The 20,561-nt window shown below is 37.3% G+C and overlaps 1 protein-coding gene across 6 annotated transcripts in view; it reads left to right on the forward strand.

Moving 5' to 3' along the window:
* Positions 1-14,544, forward strand: part of ZFAND4 (zinc finger AN1-type containing 4) — a 93,817-nt gene extending 79,273 nt beyond the window's left edge. For all 6 annotated transcript variants that reach the window (XM_032313053.1, XM_032313051.1, XM_032313056.1 and 3 more), the window contains 4 exons: positions 2,563-3,738; positions 4,286-4,340; positions 12,543-12,660; positions 13,618-14,544. In XM_032313053.1, the coding sequence (XP_032168944.1) occupies positions 2,563-3,738; positions 4,286-4,340; positions 12,543-12,660; positions 13,618-13,753 (1,485 nt within the window). In that variant the 3' untranslated portion in view covers positions 13,754-14,544. The remainder of the gene's footprint in view (positions 1-2,562; positions 3,739-4,285; positions 4,341-12,542; positions 12,661-13,617) is intronic.
* Positions 14,545-20,561: the final 6,017 nt, after the last annotated feature.

Consider the following 20,561-nt stretch of genomic DNA (forward strand, 5'->3'; position numbering starts at 1 on the left):
GCCATCTTGTATGGGCGGGATTCGTGGCACCCTAAAACAATTACAGTAACATCAGAGATCACTGATCATAGATAGCCACGATAAATATAATAACGGAAAAGTTTAAAATATTGTGAGAATCATCAAAATGTGACACAGAGAAATAAAATGAGCAAGTGCTGTTGGAAAAATGTCTTCAATAGACTTCCTTGATGCGGGGTTGCCACAAACCTTCAATTTGTAAAGAGTGCAATATCTGTGAAGTTCATTAAAGCAAAGTATAATAAAATGAGATATGCCTATAATTTTTATTTACCCAAAGGAATATTAATCGTGTGTAGACAAAACTGAGGCTTTTGTGTGGCAAAGTAAGTTTCTTATTTCAAGAGCACCGTCTTTTCTTGGTATAGTGAAATGCAGTTTTTAAAAAATCAGTAGTACTCTTTCATTGGAGGGTTGGGTTGTTGTGTTTTCTGATTTGGCAACTCCCTTTTGTGTCTATGGATCCTTACTTTTATTTTTTTCCTGCCTTCTTTATCTTCACTAACAAGTTCTCAATGGAGTACTTTGAATTTACCCCTACTTCCCCCAGAAGTCATGTCTTCTTGAAGCTATCTCCTTATTTCTGAACAGTTTCAGGTCACTTGCCTTTGGTTTCCCAGCAGCTCATGTTTTAATATCCTAGATCTTGGGATGCCTGGGTGGATCAGTCAGTTAAGCGTCTGCCTTTGGCTCAGGTCACGATCCCTGGGTCCTGGGGTGGAGTGCCATATTGGGTTCCTTGCTTAGTGAAGATCCTACTTCTCCCTCTGCCTGTTGCTCCCCCTGTTCGTGCTTGCCCATCTTCCTTCCCTCTCTCGCTCTCTCTGACAATAAATAAATAAATAAATATTAATATCCTAGATCTTAAACCTCTTTTCAGTGTTTTCATAATCAAGTGGGATTTTCTCTTTTAAGGGTTTATTTTATGGCCGTTCCATCAGCCCTGGGTTATCTACACCTCTCTTTTTCTTCCTTTCTTCTTTTCCTTCCTCTCACCCTCTCTTTCCCTCCCTCTTTTCTCCCTTCCTCTGTCCCTCTCTGTCTTACTCCCTTTCTTCCTTCTTTTCTGGCTCAACATATTTTCTTGTCTCTCAGCACAGGCATAAGCTTTGCAGATGAGTCTCCTAGATTTGGATATTTTTCTCCTTATAAGTAATTTGAAGTTAATTTTATCTGTCACCTGGTTTTGATGAAGGCATGAGTTGTGGGTTGTTTTATTTGCTTATTTGCTTGTTGATTTGTATTGTTTTTTGGAGGACACATGGAGAAATTCAGATTTAGGCAACCACCCATTAATCTCAACAGCCCAGAAGTCATCACCTTTATTTCTGAAACATATTTTTGTTGAGTAGAGAATTGTAGTTTGATAAGACAGTGCCCTAGAGTATAAGCAGCTGCAGGAGCCAGCATCTCTTTCCAAGGTTCTTCTTTCTTTATAGTTTTAGCTCCTCGGTTTCTTGCCTTAACTGGTGTCCACTGAAGTATCTGGCTTTTCTTGTATTTCTAGGTTGGGAGTGTTGTTTAGGTCATCAGGTGTTCCATCCTTTACTGATGCACATTTCAGCCAATATCTTGAGGCTTGATATCCTTGATTTTTAAGTTTATCCATAACATCATGAATTGTCATGATACTTGCATTAGAACTTCGTGTATGGAGGACCTCTAGATCACTCCCCAGTTCTATCATTTGCTATGAAGACTCACAGTACTAGCATATAGTTGCATTCATGGTTAAGATTTATTGCAGCAAAACGCTATGAAGTAAAATCTTCAAAGGGAAAAGGCTCATGACTCAAATCTGGAGGAAACCAAGCACAAGCTTTCCAGAATCCTTTCCTAGAAGAGTCTCATGGGGTATGCTTTATTCCTCTATCAATGAGTTGTCTCAGCACATCTGTAGAATATTGTCTATTACAGACTCTGTGCCCAGGGGTTTTATCAGGGGCCATTGATATAGACAGCCTCTGCCTAACATGTACCAAAATTCCAGACTCCCAGAAGGAAAGCTGGTATTTAGCAAAAATGATATTGCTTATACCAACAGGTTAGGCACTTTTCAGTGAGGGTGGTGGGAATGCTCTTGAAATATAAGTTCCTAGAAGCTAGCCAAGGGCCAACCTTGCAAGCAGGCCTTTGTGAGGATAGCAGTTTAGACCTGTTACCTCTTTTCTGTAGTGCCTATATAGTCAACACCTGTTCATCTTACTAGGAAAAATTGTTGGGGATCTAAAATAGATTGGTGATATCCTATCTCCTATAAATCAGTAAGATTTTTTCTCAGCAAAACTCTGACAAATAATCAGTAGTGAGGAAAATAAAACAATTCGTTTTCTTTACCATTCTCAAGAAATCATTCCTCAGTGAAGAAAGAGAGCAAATTTCTTCTGTCCTAAGCTTAAAATTTTAATCTTTTAAGACATTTTAAATTGTGGTTATCAAAATGCCAGTGTTGCATAAATAACATTTTCTTCCTTCATTAGTTTTTGTTAATAGGTAGACAAAATGACTGTGAGAAATTATATATTCACTCTTTTTTTTTAGCCTAAAAAAGCTGTCAAGGTAAAACCTCGTCCACCTATAGCTCCTCGACCTTCTAGTAGTTCCACGGCAGCTGCTCGCCACAGATTGTTAAGGGTTCTCCCCCACATTGGTCAGTCTTGTTTACCTTCTCCTGGGAATGCATGTCTACCTGAAACTTCCAACAATGCAGTTTCAAGTTTGGCAACTTTGCCCCCTGCTGATAGACCCCTATCATCTATCACTAGTGATTTTCTTAAGGAAGATGACAACTGGGAGAGTAAGACACTGTCTCATTCCAATAGTAGCATCAAACTATCACCTCAGATACCCCACATGGAATTGGAAAATGACAAAGAGCTTGCTGATTCTGTTCTCCACCTTGGATCATCCCTGCCTAGGCGGACAAAACACTTTTCAGGAAATTTGTCATCTAATAATGAAGATGACACTGTTTTATTTTCAACTTCAGAAGAAGGTGTAACTGAAGAATCACTTCTGCCTGAAGTGGGCTCATTTGCTACATTTAGAGAAGGAAACATTGATGAACAGAGCAGTGGCTTAGAAGTCACACAGAAGGTAAATCCAGAGTTCTTACTCACTAATGATGATAAAGGGTTGAAAGCTGCAGAGCAGCATCTTAAACATGTTGCAAGAATGTTGAATGGTGAATCAGTAGAAACTACAGTTCTCAACCACCGTGAATTAAGTCCTCACAAGAATAGACTCTTGTCACCTCTTCGCTGTTCTACACCAATGTCACTCCATAATTCTCTGGTGAAATCACAGAGACAGTCCAAATGTTTTGAGTCTGGGAATCTCCAGTCTTCTGCATCACAAAACGTGCTTCGGTCATTGGATGTTCGAAATGTAACTGATTCTTCTTTCTCTAGGACTACTCGCTTTCGAGCTGTTAAAGTTGATTCACCCGGGAAAAGATCTGATGTTATTTCTAAAGTTGAGGCTCGGGATATCACAGAAATGGCTAACAAGGCTTCCAAAGAGCCTGTTGGTTGTGTAAATAATATAGGTTTTCTTGCTTCACTGGCCCGGAGCGCAAGCAGAGATAGCTTACAGAGCACACGTGGAGCAGGCAGGCTTCGGACCTCTGGATTCGGGCTGTCTACAAGCCTCCAGCATTTTCAGGAGGAAAATCTTAGGAAAAGTTCTCCCCAGGTAGAACCTACGGATTTTTTTCTAGTAAGTATTTGCCTTTCAGTATGTTCTCCTCGTTATCTTTATAGTCATTCAACATATTTAAAATTTGTTTTTTTGCTTACGTAAGTAAGGAAGTGTAAGGATGAATTCTTTTCATAAGTTTCTTTCACAATGTTTATCTAGTTTGTAGAAAATATATTTGACTTGAATTTTAAATGTTTTAGTCCTAAATTGAGAGCTGTAATTTGAAAATAATTAAAATTTTAATTAAATGAAAGCCTAATAGCATTTCCATGATAAAATAAAACCACAAGAGTCTTTAAACTGAGGGTTGCTGGAGAGGGAGATGGGAGGGGCATGGGGTAATTAAGTGCCCTACATTAAGGAGGGCACGGATGTAATGAGCATTGGGTGTTACATGCAACTGATGAGTCACTAAATTCTACCCCTGAAACTAATAATACAGTAAGTGTTAACTAACATGAATTTAAATAAAGTCTTAAAAAAATACAAGTATTTCATGTTTAGTGATCTTTTCTTCTGTTCTTCATTAACTTACCACTGTAGATGTTTTGTGTTTTAATTATAGTCTCCCCGTGGTATTGGAATGAATGGAAATAACACAGCAGCAGGGAAAAGAGTAGGTAAGCTGCTGATAATTCTGAAAATATAAGCCTAACAATGATTTCATTATGCATGCTGTTGTATTTTCAGAGAGAAATAAGAAAAGAAGAACATTCTTTGTGGTATGTATGGAGTAAACTCTCCCTAAACTTTTTTCCACTTAAGAAAATGATTATGAAAACTCACTGTAGGACATATTTGAAGAATAAGGCAAAAATTGGAATTGAGTTCTCTGTTGCCTGGAAAAGATTGGTCCTTGTGAAAAGACAAGAAGAATGAAGAACTAACATGTAGTTCCCAGCCCTCTCAGTTACTGGCCACTCTACAGCCATTCTGGGCTGCTGGGTGGGTTTTGTGAAAGTATCCTAGAGAGGTGTGTCTTAATATCATGATCCAATATCAAGGATGGCTTTATTAAGATCTCCTTTTGATGAATCAGATTATTTCTGGGTAAAAGGAAAGGACAGTCCTTGAACCAGCCCTTTCCAAAGCACAGTAGCAGAAGTGACTATAACATTAGCACTTCCTTCTTTCAGGAACACCTTAAAAGTGCACTGGCCCTCTCTAATACCCACCACCTGGTGGGTATTATAGAGGGCACGGATTGCATGGAGCACTGGGTGTGGTGCAAAAATAATGAATACTGTTATGCTGAAAAAAAAATAAATTAAAAAAAAAAGTGCACTGGCCCATCCTTATTTCCAGGGCAGCCGTTGTTTTCTCATCTTTTATGGTTTAATACCCAGACTAGGGGTGGGAACTCATTACCAAAGATGTACCACTTTTGTAGTCCCTTGAGGAGTTCTCAAGGATACTTTATAAAAGTCTGTAAAACAGATCTGACAACCAATATAATATATATTATGGTTATCACATGAGTTTTATGCCTTTAAAGAGATACTTAAGGTTTGTTTTTCACTGCTGTGTAAGACCCAAAGTTTTAAAGTCTTAATATATATACTTTTTTCAATTTTGCATTGTGGTAAGATATACATAACATAAAATTTACCATCTTAACCATTTTTAAGCATATAACCCATTGAGGTTAAGTACAGTCACACATTCACATTGTTGGAGAATCCATTTCCAAAACTCTTTATCTTGAAAAAACTGAAATTCTGTATCCATTGAACACTAACTTCTCATTCTCCCCTCACCCCAGCCTCTAGTAGCCACCATTCTACTTTCTCTCTCAATAATTTTAATTACTTTAAGCGTCTAATATAAGTGGAACCATATAGCATTTGTCTTTTTGTGTCTGGCTTACTTCATTTAGCAGGGTTCATTGGTGTTGTAGCGTGTGTTAGAATTTCCATACATTTTAAGGCAAATAATGCTCCATTGTGTGTATATATACAGCACTTTGCTTATCCATGTATCTCTGGATGGAGACCTGTGTTGCTGGAGACCTGTGTTGCTTCCACATTTTAGCTCTTGTGAAGAAGGCTGTTACGAACATGGATGCCCATATATGTCTTTGAGACCCTCCTTTTTTTTTTTTCCCCTGATCTTAGACAAAGGAGCAAAGGCAATAAATGAAGCAAACATAATTTCTTTTTTTTTTTAATTTCTTTTCAGTGTAACAATTTATTTTTTTTACACCACACCCAGGGCTCCATGCAATGTGTGCCCTCCATAATACCCACCACATGGCTCCCCCAACCTCCCACCCCCCACCCCTTCAAAACCCTCAGGTTGTTTTTCAGAGTCCATAGTCTCTTATGGTTCATCTCCCCTTCCAATTTCCCTCAACTCCCTTCTCCTCTCCATCTCCCCATGTCCTCTGTGTTATTTGTTATGCTCCACAAATAAATGAAACCATATGATAATTGACTCTCTCTGCTTGACTTATTTCACTCAGCATAATCTCTTCCATTTCTGTCCATGTTGATACGAAAGTTGTGTATTCATCCTTTCTGATGGAGGCATAATACTCCATAGTGTATATGGGCCACATCTTCCTTATCCATTCATCCATTGAAGGGCATCTTTGAGACCCTCCTTTTAATTATTTTGAGTATGTACTTGGAAGTAGAATTGCTGGCTCATATGGTGATTGCATTTTTAATTTTTTGAGGAATTACCATACAGTTTTCCATCGTGGCTGCACTATTTTACATTACCACTAACAGTGTGCAAATTCCAGTTTCTCCACATTCATAAGAACACTTCTTATCTTCTGGATTTTTGTTTGTGTGTGTGTTTTTCGATAATGGACCTCCTAGTAGGTATAAGGTAGTATCTCCTTGTGGTTTTTCACATCCCTGATGATTAGTGACGTTAGGTACATTTTTTTTGAGCTTAGCTATTTGTACATCTTTGGAGAAATGTCTGTCAGATGTTTTGCCCAATTTTAAATTGGGTTGTTTTGGGGTTTTTTGTTGTTGCTGAGTTTTAGATATTCTTCATATATTCTGGATACCAATCCCTTATCAGATATATACTTGGCAAAGATTTTCTTCCGTTCTGTCATTTTACTCTAATGACAGTGTCTTTTTTTCTTATTTTAAGATTTTATTTATTTATTTATTTATTTATTTGAGAGAAAGAGTGAGAAAGAGAGAGTGTGAGCAGGGTGAAGGGCAGAGGGAGACGGAGAAGCAGACTCCCTACTGAGCAGGGTGCCTGAAGCCCGGCTCCATCCTGGTATTCTGGGATCATGACCTGAGCCAAAGGCAGATGCTTAACTGACTGAGCCACCCAGGTGCCCCTGACAGTGTCTTTTGATAGACAGTAGTTTTTAATCTTCATGAAGTCCAGCTTTGCTGTTTTTTTTTTTTTCCTTTAGTGCCTCTGACTTTGATGTTGTGTCCAGTAACTCATTGACAAATTAAGGGTGCTTGGGTGGCTCAGTCAGTTAAGCACCTGCCTTCAGCTCAGATCCTAGAGTCCTGGGACCAATCCCCACCTCAGACTCTGCTCAGTGGACAGCCTGCTTCTCCCTGTCTCTCTGCCTGTGACTCCCCCTGCTTCTGTGCGTTCTCTCTTTCTCTCCTTCTCTCTCTCTGTGTCAAATAAAATCTTAAAAATAAAAAATAAATTATTGCCAAATTCACTGTTATGAAGCTTTCCCCCTATACTTTCTAGGAGTTTTATAGTTTTAGGTCTTATAGGTCGGTCTTTGATACACTTTGAATTAACTCCTTAATGTATATATTTTTGTATATGGTGTAATGTTAGGGTCCAGCTTTCTTCTTTCTCATGTGTATATCCAGTTTTTCCAGTGACATTTATTAAAAAGACCATACTCTCCCCATTGAATGGCCATCGGCATTCTTGTCAAAAATCATTTGACTCTATATGTGAAGGTTTCTTTCTGGGTTCTTTATTGCCTTTATTTATGCAGTACCACAATGTTACTGTAATATATCTATGTTTAATTCTAATTTGGCCTTTGGTGCTTCTTCTCTTTTCTTCTCACTCTTCTTCTGAAGTTGCTGTTGCTGAGGTCACCAAAGATGTCCACAGTTTCAAATCCAGTGGATACTTCTATATTCTTATCTTGTTTGATTTTTGTGGCCCTCCTTCTTGAAATAGTTTGTTTCTTTTCCTTTGTTTCTCTTTTTTAAAATTTCTTCTTCTTTTTTTAATTCTGGGCTATCGTATTGTTGTAGATTTTTGTTTTTTTTTTCATTTTTTTAAACCCGAGTTTCTTTTTTGACTTGTTTTACCAGCCTTTTGCTTATCTCCAGGTATATACTCTTTTGGTTGATTTCATTTAAGTCAAGCCATCAACTGCTACCTGCAGTCATCATCACCTGAACAGAGCTGTGTAACTTACTGACATTTCTTTTCAGTAATAACTGTATCATCCTGAATTTCCTTGAGTCTGTGAGAGTTTGATATAAGTTTTATTTAATTGATTTGCTAAGTTCTTCCATTGGTTTTCTTTGCTTTTAACTTACAGGGTCTCCCTTGGAAATCTTATCCACTGTGTAGTCATCATTTTTAGGCAGAGATTACTGCCTACTAGCATCCAGAACACTACTCTTATTACTTTGTTGGCTATCTTTTCCGTTGGGTAAATTTTTATAGATCATTGTCTTAGATCAGTTATTAGGCTAGGAAATACCAAACAAGTGAGTTATTCTAAATAACTTTAACCTTGTTTTGAAAAGCAACTTTTCACATTGGAATTACTATATTACTCTATTTTCTTTATTCATATGTCCAATGCACATGAGAGAAGGTTTCAGAGAGGAATTGATAATTGATGATATGTTCTTACAAGATGAGTGGAGTTTTTCTGGGTTGACAAGGTGGAATCGAGCATTTTAGAAGAGATTGCACCTATGAGGGGGTCTGGTGCTTCATTGAAGAGTGGGTATGATGTGGTAAATGACAGAAAATGGCTCTGGAAGTCAGAAAGATATCATACTGGACATATAAGACTCCGGATGGCACTGTAAAAAATAGTAGGAAACATGTATACTAGTGATCGATCCTATCATGGAATAGATGACTTATAAATTGTTTTATTTAGAACATTTATTTAAGGATGCCTGATGGCTCAGTCAACTAAGTGTCTGCCTTTGGCTCAGGTCGTGATCCCTGGGCCCTGGGATCGAGTACTGTATCAGGGACTTCTCTCTGCTTCTCCCTCTCCCTGCCTCTGGCCCCCGCTTGTGCTTGCTCTTTCTCTGAAAAATAGTGCTCTCTCTCTCTTTGAAAAATAAATAAATAAAATATTTTTTAAAATAAAAGATTTATTTAAAAAGTTTTATTTATGTAAAAAGATAGAAGCATATATGGAAACCACTCTCATAGAAGAAGACTGCATTTGTGTTCCTGCAAACTCATTCTTGTCACTACTGTGTTGTATGTTTCTGCACATTCACAAAAGTTCTTGAATGGAAACAGTTTGGGAAACATTAAGTAAAGCAATTCCAAGGAAAGAAAAAAAATGAAAATACGACTACACTGAACCAAATTATTATCTAAATTATTAGAAGGATATTCTAAACCTGAATTTCAAAGATAATTGCAATTAGATGAGTTTCAGAGGATATCTGGTACTATATGCCTCTTCTTTGTGTCCTTTGCAAATGCTTATCTTACTTTCATTTTTTAAGAAGTGGGAAGTACCCCATCGCCTTCTTCTTGATAATAACTCTAAGTGTACTTGAAGAAGAAAGTGTTTATTAGCTGAGTTAGCATCATGGCACTATTGGGAGCCATTCACTTTGTTTTCAGTTTTGTTTCTACCATAAGGAGTCATTCAGTTAGTGTCCAATTTTGTTTATAATTTTAGGCAAGATCTAGGAAAGTATTTCAGGCTGGTAATAAAGCTGACTTAATTTTCCTGGGTTTATATATCCAGTCCCCAATCTGGGTGGCAAAAGGTATAGCACCAATTCATTGTAATTACAATTTTTTGAACGCTTGAAGGATTTTCAGTGCCATATAAACATTTAGCCCAGGCCTTCCAAACCTTCTTCAGTAGTGAATAGGTACCAGTACCATTGAGACTATCATTTTTCTTCTCATTCTTTCCCCCTTGTTTTTGTTTTGTTTGTTTCTTGCTTCTTGGCCTTTTAGTGCCACAAGGCACAGTGTGCTTGTACTGCTGTTGTTAACAACTGTGGGCAGTGACTTTGAGCCTGTATGCTTGAGTCAGGTTTGTTGGAATTTTGCTCAGTTCTAAGAGTATTTCACTTAGTAATGAAAAGAAATTGAATGCAAGTTCATGCAGCCACTTTGGAAAACAGTGTGGAAGTTCCTTAAGAAATTAAAAATAAAATAAAATAAAAGAAAAATAAAATAAAATAAAATTAAAAATAAAAATAAAATAAAAAAAAATTAAAAATAAAATAAAATAAAATAAAATAAAATAAAATAAAGAAATTAAAAATAGAGCTACCCTAGCACTCTGCAATTTCACTACTGGGTATTTACTCCAAAGATACAGATGTAGTAAAAAGAAGGGCCATCTGTACCCCAGTGTTCATAGCAGCAACTGCCACAGTCACCAAACTGTGGAAAGAGCCAAGATGCCCTTCAACAGGCAAATGGATAAAGAAGATATGGTCCATATATTCAATGGAGTATTTTGCCTCCATCAGAAAGGATGAATACCCAACTTTTGCATCAACATGGACGGGACTGGAGGAGATTATGCTGAGTGAAATAAGTCAAGCAGAGAGAGTCAGTTATCTCATGGTTTCACTTACCTGTGGAGTATAAGGAATAATATGGAGGACATTGGGAGATGGAGAGAAGGGCGTTGGGGGAAATCAGTGGGGGAGACGAACGATGAGAGACTGTGGACACTGAGAAACAAACAGGTTTTGGAAGGAAAGGGATGGAGGGTTGGGTGAGCCTGGTGGTGGGTATTAAGGAGGGCACATATTGCATGGAACACTGGATGTGATGCATAAACAATGAATCTTGGAACACTGAAAAAATGAAAGTTAAAAAAAATTGATTTAATTATTTCTTTTTCTTTTCTTTTTATTTCTTTTTAAAGATTTTATTTATTTATTTTGGAGACAATGAGAGAAGGGACGGTGGGACAGGTGGGGAGGGAGAAAGAATTTGAAGCAGACTCCACATTGAGCAGGGATCCTGTTGTGGGACTCGATCCCAGGACCCTGAGATCATGACCTGAGTCAAAGGCTTAACCAACTGATCCACCCAGACACCCCTGATTTAATTATTTCTTATGTGATGACATGTGCTTTTAAAAAAATTATGTTCAATTAGCTGGCATACAATACATCATTAGCTTTTGGTATAGTGTTCCGTGGTTCATTAGTTGTGTATAACACCCAGTGCCCATCACCACACATGCCCTTCTCAATACCATTACCCTGTTACCTCTTCCCCCCAACCCCTCTCCTTTCTGTAACCCTCAGTTCGTTTCCTGGAGTTCAGAGTCTCCTATGGTTTATCTCCCTCTCTGATTTCTTCCCATTCAGTTTTCCCTCCCTTCCCCTGTGGTCATCCACACTATTCCTTATATTCTACATATGAATGAAACCATATGATAATTGTCTTTCCCTGCTTGACTTATTTCACTTAGCAGAATCCCCTCCAGTTCCATCCACATCAATGCAATTGTTTTTTTTTTTTTTTTTTTAAGTTAAAAAATCAAGTTATGGGGCACCTGGGTGGCTCAGTCATTAAGCATCTGCCTTCGGCTCAGATCCTGATCCCAGAGTCCCGGGATCGAACTCCATACTAGGCTCCCTACCTGGTGGGAAGACTGCTTCTCCATCTCCCACTCCCCCAACTTGTGTTTCCTCTCTCGCTGTGTTTCTCTCTGTCAAATAAATAAATAAAATCTTTTTAAAAAAATCAAGTTGTTACAATAGTACAAAATTTAGTAAATATTTTTTGGAAAGGTAGTAGTACTGTGAAATTGAGCAGTGTACCATATTAATCACTGTTGATTATGGGATATTTAATATAATTATAACATTTAAATTTTTCAGAATGTTTTTTACGTGTGAGAACTGAGTTGACCTTAAAACACCTAGAAACCTAAGGGAGAAAAATAACATGTTACATTGTCTTAAAAATGAATAAATTGAAGTTTTGAAAGAATAAATAGGGGCGCCTGGGTGGCTCAGATGGTTAAGCAACTGCCTTTGGCTCAGGTTGTGATCTCCAGGTCCTGCGATCAAGCCCATTAACCTGCCAGCTCAGCCGGGAGACTGGGGAGTCCGGGGAGTCTGCTTCTCTGTGCCTCTCCTTCTGCTTGTGCTCTCCCTGTCTTTCTCTCTCAGATGAATAAAACCTTAAAAAAAAAAAGAATAAATAACTTACTTGTACTTTGATGAATATAATTTCAATGGTAACCAGGACTAAAAGACCAGTTTCATGATACTCTGGTGTTCCTTCTTGGTGTAAAAGAATAGGGTTACATTGTTTCCTCTCAGAGGCCTCATAAAGATGATTTTGACCCAGACATTTTCTTTTGATTCTCTGTCAAAGTTTGATATACTTTACAATTACCAATTGTCGTTGGAAGTAATCAGAAACGTGCCAGTGTGTACAGAAGTCCTGAAAATACAAGTCTCAGTCAGAAGAAACCTATAACAGTTCTATTGGATCTTCACTTGTAGATTCTATAGATAATTTTGTATATAAAAATAACACAAATTAATTTCTTATGGCAAGGAAGTTTCCTGTGACAGGGATGTGTTTCATGTTTTGCCTAATACTATTTCACATTTAAAATCCTGTGCCTGTATTAATCAGGGTATCCTTTCTTTAAACAGGAGAATGTACTCATCACCTCCCACCTGTGAATGCCCCCATTCAGACAAAGAAGAAAGCAACAAAGCATTGTTTCCTTTGTGGGAAGAAAACTGGACTGGCTACTAGCTACGAATGCAGGCAGGTTGGCTGGCTGGAAAAGCTGAGATGCTTTCTTTGTGGTGACCCAGTGTAGGGATACAGTATAAAACACTCTTTAAACTGGCTATTCATTAACATCATTAAGATGATGTTCAAATAGCAGTCCTCAGTTCAGCTCCTAATTGGCTAAAGAGTAAGTAGACAGCTCCTGAGTTTATAAATCATGAGATCCTCTCCTGTTACTTCAAGTTAGGAGATTTAAATCAATGGGAGAATAGACTTTCTTTGTCTCATGATAGATATGCTTGTTTTTTTTTAATATAACTTTGGAAGAATCCATCCTCCAAGATTCTATTTGAAATTGAACACAAAAGGGACTAAATTTATTGTACTGTTAATTTAACTATTATATGGTACAGTTTAATTTGAAAACATGAATAATACATTCACAAAAATTAATGAGTTTTCTCATAATTATCTCATTAGCATTGATTAATATGCTCTGAGGATAGTATCTGCCCTTAGTTTGAGTGCAGGCATTAAAATGAACTGCTACTTCACAGAGTACTTTTTATTCAAATAGAAATAGCTCATCTTATTTGTTATAAATATTTAAAAGTCCTTTAATAATTAGGTTTTATGTGATTTTCTTTTGAGACTGAATTTCTCACAAATTCAGTTCTCCCAGGTTTACTAGATAAAAGAGAAATGATAGACATATTTGCCAGCTTTTGCAGTTTTACTGCTTCATAAAGATCTGTATCCGGTTTCATTTCATAATAGGTTCTTTATTACAAACTCATATTCATGGACAGTTAACTTTTTCTTTTTGGGGTACTTGTGCTGGTTTATGAACACAAGGGAAATGTCAGTGCTGGAAATTGCTAAGAGAATCAGAGGGCTCCTGCTGGATACCTGAAATCAAGCTCTGATCTTCCAAAGAGATGAGCCTCTATAGAAATGTGACCATTCACATGGACTTTTTTTGTGCTTTAGATGTGGAAACAACTTCTGTGCATCTCATCGCTATGCAGAAACTCACGGCTGCACCTATGATTACAAGAGTGCAGGGAGGAGATACTTACAGGAGGCAAATCCTGTGGTTAACGCACCCAAACTTCCAAAAATCTAGCTCTTGCTCTGCGCCTAGGAATTGTATTACAATGACAGAAGAAGTATTGTTCAGACTGCATTATTTTTGTTCGACTCTAAAAGATTTGCCAAATGACAAAACCATACAATGCATACTGTTGGAGAAAGAATACTACTGTATTTGACATCTTTATCCTTTGGTGAATCGAAAGTTTTAAAAAGTAGTTTTAAAAACTTTATAATGATTTAGCTTTGTTATTGCATGTCTTGTGTTAACTATTTTATATTTGATATTGCAATTTCATAGACAAGTCTTCAAAAGATGCACTTTAGGAAGTTATCACTGACCATGTAACCAGCTTCCACATTGTACAGAAATGTGCCGCCACGCAGCGGCTCTACTCACATCCACCACTTTTTTGAGGGGTGTGGGGCGGGGGGTGGGGATTTGGTTTTTTTTTTTTTAAATCCCATGTGTGAAAATTTATTGAGTTTGCCAGCAAGTTCCTTTTTATTTCAAGCTACTTTTTATAAAAAAGAACATTTTGTTTCTCGGTGTGATTTTAACACATATATATTTCTTCCATATTCAGATTGGCATTCAGATATGTATCCATTCTATAAAACACATCATGTTAATCATACTATATATTTCTTAAAATACTACTTTTTGAGTAGTATTTTTGAGTAGTTTTACAATACAAGGGGTCTCAGTTGTTGCCATTAAATACGGAATCCAACTTTTCACTTTTTGAAAAATGGCTACATTTAAAACAAAATCTTACAACTTGATTTGTTTTTCTTATAAGTTGAGTGCTATTACCAGGAGAAATTCAAATAAATATTCATTTTCATTATGAGTTTGATTATTTGATTATTTACAATAATTTTTCTTTTATAACTTTAAAAATTTTTTTAATTTAAATTCAATTTAATTAATGTATACTATATTATTAGTTTCAGAGGTAGAATTTAGTGATCATCAGTTGCATGTAATACCCAGTGCTTATCACATCACGTGCCCTCCTTAATGCCCATCACCCAGTTACCCCAAACCCCCAATGACCTCCCTTCCAGCAACCCTCAGTTTATAGTTTATAAATAGTTTATATATAGTTTATAGTTAAGCATCTCTTATGGTTTGCCTCCCTCTCTGTTTTTATCTTATTTTTCCTTCCCTTCTTCTATGTTCATCTGTTTTGTTTCTTAAATTCTACATGAGTGAAATCCTATATTTGTCTTTCTCTGACTGACTGATTTTGCTTGGGATAATACCCTCAATGATTTCATTAAGTAAATCAGTAATTTATTCTAATTGGAAAAAATGACTATCAGTATAAAGGTATTCTTCTAGGATATAAGGGCCCTGTTCCCCAGATGTAAGCAATATAACCAATATAAGCTTTTGAGAGTTCATTCGTTTCATGAAAGCTTAGTTGAATCAGATCCTGATCCCTGGTAAACAGGTGGCAGGCAACCCAAATAGATTTTGCAACTCTAGCCCCACCCAAGTTGGATCTACAATGGTACCTGAGGCTAATTTAGGTACTCTGCAGGGTCTCTTTCTCCACAAAGGGGTGAATGAACTGGAGAGTTCTACTCTTCCTGCTACTTCTTAAAAAGAGATGGAATGTTAAATGGATAAAGAGCCTTCATCCTTCTGAAGACATCTCAAGATGCTCCTGGTCAGGAAGGAAATACATTTACAAGTGGGAAAGATACTAGTGGAGGAGTGATACAATTAGGGGTTGATGGCGATGGTTTTTTTTTTTGTTTTTTTTTTTTGTTTGTTTGTTTTTAGATTTTATTTATTTATTTGACAGAGAGATCACAAGTAGGCAGAGAGGCAGGCAGGGAGAGAGAGGAGGAAGCAGGCTCCCTGCTGAACAGAGAGCCCGATGTAGGGCTCAATCCCGGGACCCTGGGATCATGACCTGAGATGAAGGCAGAGGCTTAACCCACTGAGCCACCCAGGTGCCCCGATGGCGATGGTTTTTAGGGCAAGCTATACAAACTAATGAAAATACTTACATTTGTGTTGAGTAATTCAGTTTTCCTCCCCCATTTATCAAGACAACATGTACTTTAGACATTTAAAATCTATTGCATGGATAGGCTTCTGTAAAAGGACAAAACATTTATTCTACAATAAATATGAATGGTTAGGGTATTGATATATGCTCAGTGCACTATGCTTTTTAAACTAAGACCATGTAGAAATAAGTCTTGTTTTAAGTCCATCAAAGATTATGGTTAAAAGTGAGTTTTTGGTCCTTGTCATACTAGTTTTTAAGTCACTGAGAGAGAAACCAGTCAAATTCCAGGAATAATATCATTGGAAAGCATTTCTTTATGCTTTAAATTCTTACAAAGAGGTGATCATAATTTTGCAGATCTCAGATCTGTCTTTCCAACCCCAGTAATTATCAGAGTGCTTTGCATGTAGACCCAGATTAAACATTAGTTAAATAAATTAATTATATGGGACAGCTTAACTGTGACCAAAAATCAAGGTGTTCATATTGTTTTATATAGCTAAACTAATTTTATGTGATAAAATTCAGTTTCTGGATTTTATTTTTTTTGAGGAGGCGGGCAGAGGGAGAGAGAGAATCTCAAGCAGGCTCCACACCCAGCCCAGAGCCCTACACAGGGCTCCCTCTTGACCCTGAGATCATGACCTGAGCTGAAGTTAAGATTTGAATGCTTAACCAATGAGCCACCCAGGAACCCTCTCTGAATTTTATTTTTAAACAGTAAGTATTTGGTTTTAGCAACATTAAAAGTTAAAATGTTTAATAAATATTTTTCAAGTTAAGTTTAGTGCTTTTTAATCATTCTAACATGAGAATTTCAACTATATACTTAGATGTTTTAAAATTTCATGTGTTCTCACTTGTGGAAGGATTTAATTATAACAGAGAATACAGGAATTGATTTCCTAGTGTATGTTTAATGTGGTTTTAAGCCATCAGGATAGAGAATCCAATCTCCTTTCTAGTGGGGTTTTCCAAAGTATGAACCCTGTACCTATCTTGAAACACAAGATTTTAAGTGACACATGAATGAACTTTTAAAAAATATTTATATACTTTTAATGTTTATCATGAAATGACTCAAGTAGCTTAAGTTGAAAATAAATTTATACAAAAAAAAAGTTGATTGAAAATTGACAAGCAAGAGTATGTATAACATCATAACAGTAGATGTGAATGACTGAAATTTAGGAATAAGGTATCTCATGTTTCTTTGAAAATTATGTTAGACTCTAAGAATGGTTGATGAAAGTGATTTTTGAAAAATGATTTTTATGATTTTTAATTGTTTTTGAAAAAATACATAAGGATAAAAAATGAAAGTTGAAATTTCACCATGGACAACCTCCTCCCCCCACCTCTTAAAAGTTTCTGTTTTAGTTTTTCTGGTAGTTACTATCATAACACTAGCCAATATATTTAGACATTATTTTTTGACACCCCATTATTATAGATCAGGAATTTAACCTGATAACTCATTACCTCTGTTCTCCCCAATTTTTATTAGTGTATTAGTCTGCTGAGGTTGCTGTAACAAAATACCATAGACTGGGTGGCTTAAACAACAGAAATTAATTTTCCATGGTTCTGGAGGCTAGCAGTCCCAGATCAAGGTCTGTCCAGCAGGGTGGTTTTCTGGTAAGATCTCTTACCCTGGCTTTCAGAGAGCTGCCTTCTCATTGTATCCTCATGGCCTTTCTTCAGTGTGTGCATACATGGAACTCTCCGGTGTCTTGTTTTACAAGAGTACTAATCCTATGGGACCAGGGCCCTACTCTTATGACCTCAATTCATCTCAGTTACTTCCTTAATCCAGAAACAGCCACACCAGGTAGGGTTTAACAATTTGAAGGACACACATATATTTAGTCCATACTGGTCAATTCTTTTTTTTTTTTTTTTTTTTTTGGTCAATTCTTTATAGTTAGAGTATTTATGTCAAATTCACTCACTCCTCTGCAGTTACTCTTGTCCCTATCACCATAGCTTTCACCTGAGCTGTTGTAACTGCTTAAGCTTCCTAGCTGGGATTCTTTTTTTTTTTTAATTTATTTTTTATTTATTTTCAGCATAACAGTATTCATTATTTTTGCACCACACCCAGTGCTCCATGCAATCCGTGCCCTCTATAATACCCACCACCTGGTACCCCGACCTCCCACCCCCTGCCCCTTCAAAACCCTCAGATTGTTTTTCAGAGTCCATAGTCTCTCATGGTTCACCTCCCCTTCCAATTTCCCCCAACTCCCTTCTCCTCTCTAACTCCACATGTCCCTAGCTGGGATTCTTGAGTTACTTCTGTGTCCTTTATATAACCCCATTTTCTACACTTGTGAACTCGAGAACCAAAAATTGAGCACATCAGTGCCTGAAATATATTAGTGACTTCTATGTTCTTAGAATAAAGACCCAAATCCTTAATAATTCTTCCTAGTAAGGCCCCTGTGATTTAGCCCCCACCAATTTTTCCAGTCTCAAATTGCATGGTTTCCCCGTGCTTTCTGAAATTTGCTCACATTGACTTTCTTTTAGTATTCGCAGCCCGTTTCTTTCTCCTTAATACCCAGTGGTTTTTCAGATGCGTACTCCGTCATTACTTCCTGAAAGAAGCCTTCCCTGATGTATTCTTGTCTAAGTCAGTACCATTCCTCTTCCTACCATATACATTTCTTTCATGGAATGAACCACAATATTATTTTGATATTTCTGTGATCATTTGAATTGCATAAGATGGCAAGTCCATCAGAGTAGGAATTGCCCTCCTGTCTATCTATCCTTGTTCCCAAGCATTGCAGAGAGAAGCCCTTAGTATTTGTTGAATGATTAAAAAAAAACTTTAAGGATGTGCTAAGTCTTTTTAGTGACCTAGTAATATTAAGTGATATTATTGCCTTTTTTGCCTTGTATTTGGGTTGATTTAAAAATTGAAAGCAGGAGCTCCTGGGTGGCACAGTCAGTTAAGCATCTGACTCTTGATTTCAGCTCAGGTCCTAATCTCAAGATTGTAAGATCAGCCTTGCATTGGGATTCAGAGTCTGCTTGTGACTCTCGTTCCCTCTTCCTCTGCCCCTCCCCCCCAAACTCTCTCTCTCTCTTTTTATTATGTTAGTTACCATACAGTATATCATTAGTTTTTGATGTAGTGTTCCATGATTCATTGCTTGTGTATAACACCCAGTGCTCTATGTAATACATGTCCTCCTTAATACCCATTGCCAGGCTAACCCATCCCCTACCCGCTTTTCATCTAAAACCCTCAATTTGTTTCCTGGAGTCCATAGTCTCTCATGGTTTGTCTTCCTCTCTGAGCCTACCCCTTTTATTTCCCCCTTCCTTCTCCTAATGTCCTCCATGCAATCTCTTATGTTCCACAAAAGTGAAACAATATGATAATTGACTTTCTCTGCTTGAAAGTCTCCTAATCTCCTCCAGTTCCATCCACGTTGATCCAAAAGTTGGGTATTCATCTTTTCTGATGGCTGAGTAACACTCCATTGTATATATGGACCATATCTTCTTTATCCATTTGTCTGTTGAAGGGCATCTTGGCTCTTTCCGCAGTTTGGCTTTGTGGACATTTCTGCGATGTCATTGGGGTACACATATGACCCTTCTTTTCACTATATCTGTATCTTTGGGGTAAATACCCAGTAGTGCAATTTCTAGGTCATAGAGTAGCTCTATTTTTAATTTTTTGAGGAACTTCCACACTGCTTCCCAAAGTGGCTGCTCCAACTTGCATTCCCACCAACAGTGTAAGAGAGTTCCCCTTTCTCCACATCCTCTCCCACATTTGTTGTTTCTTGCCTTGTTAATTTTTGCCATTCTAACTGGTGTAATGCGGTATCTCAATGTGGTTTTGATTTGAATTTCCATGATGGCTAATGATGAACATTTTTTTCATGTGTTTGCTAGCCATTTGTATGCATTGGAGAAGTGTGTGTGTTCATGTCTTCTGTCCACTTTTTAAAAAAATTTTATTTATTTATTTGTCAGAGAGAGAGAGAAAGAGAGAGAGAGATCACAAGTAGGCCAAGAGGCAGGCAGAGGCAGAGGGAGAAGCAGGTTCCTTGCCGAGCAAGGAGCCGGATGTGGGACTTGATTCCAGGACGCTGGAATCTCTCTGCAATATGGCTTGTATCCCTACCACTTTATCTTAATTGCTCTGTTCTCAAGTTCTCAAAGATCTCTCAATTGCTAAATCCAAAGGTCACTTCTCATTTTACTCAACTTCTCAGCAGCAAATGAAATGACACACTGAGGCACTTCCTTCTCCCTAGAAAGTTTTCTTCACTTAGCCTTTAGAACTCTATTTCATTTTTCTCCTCTTAAGTTGTTACTGCTGTTTTCTTTGCTAGTCTCCCCATCTCCAAAGTGCTACATGAGCAGCCTTTGGATCTTTTATTTCCCCTGCAATTATGCAATTCATGGCCTTGGTCAGCAACTTTCAGTGATTTTCAAACTGTAACACCATACTGTTCAGTTACTCTGTCAAAAAAATCAGTTGAGTTGGGAGAAGTTTTAAAAAGTAGAACAGAATAAAGTGGAAAAGAAAGGAAATAGTGAATTATAGAGGGTAGATTTGCTTTTTGAAACTTTTAAGTTATCGTAGATTTGCTTTTTGAAACTTTTTAAGTTATCGACATGTGTTTGGTCAGTATGAAAAATGTATTTTGTATCCTGGGTTGACATCAGAAGGTATGAAAGTTGCTTTTCTGTGTGATGTCATCCAATCTTGTAGCCCTAGATACTACCGACCAATCAATTCATGTCTCTGTAGCTCTCCTCAGAATTCTAGTGTCTTCTGTGCAG

Source organism: Mustela erminea, chromosome 14 (genome assembly GCF_009829155.1).
Source record: "Mustela erminea isolate mMusErm1 chromosome 14, mMusErm1.Pri, whole genome shotgun sequence".
Lineage (NCBI taxonomy): Eukaryota > Metazoa > Chordata > Mammalia > Carnivora > Mustelidae > Mustela > Mustela erminea.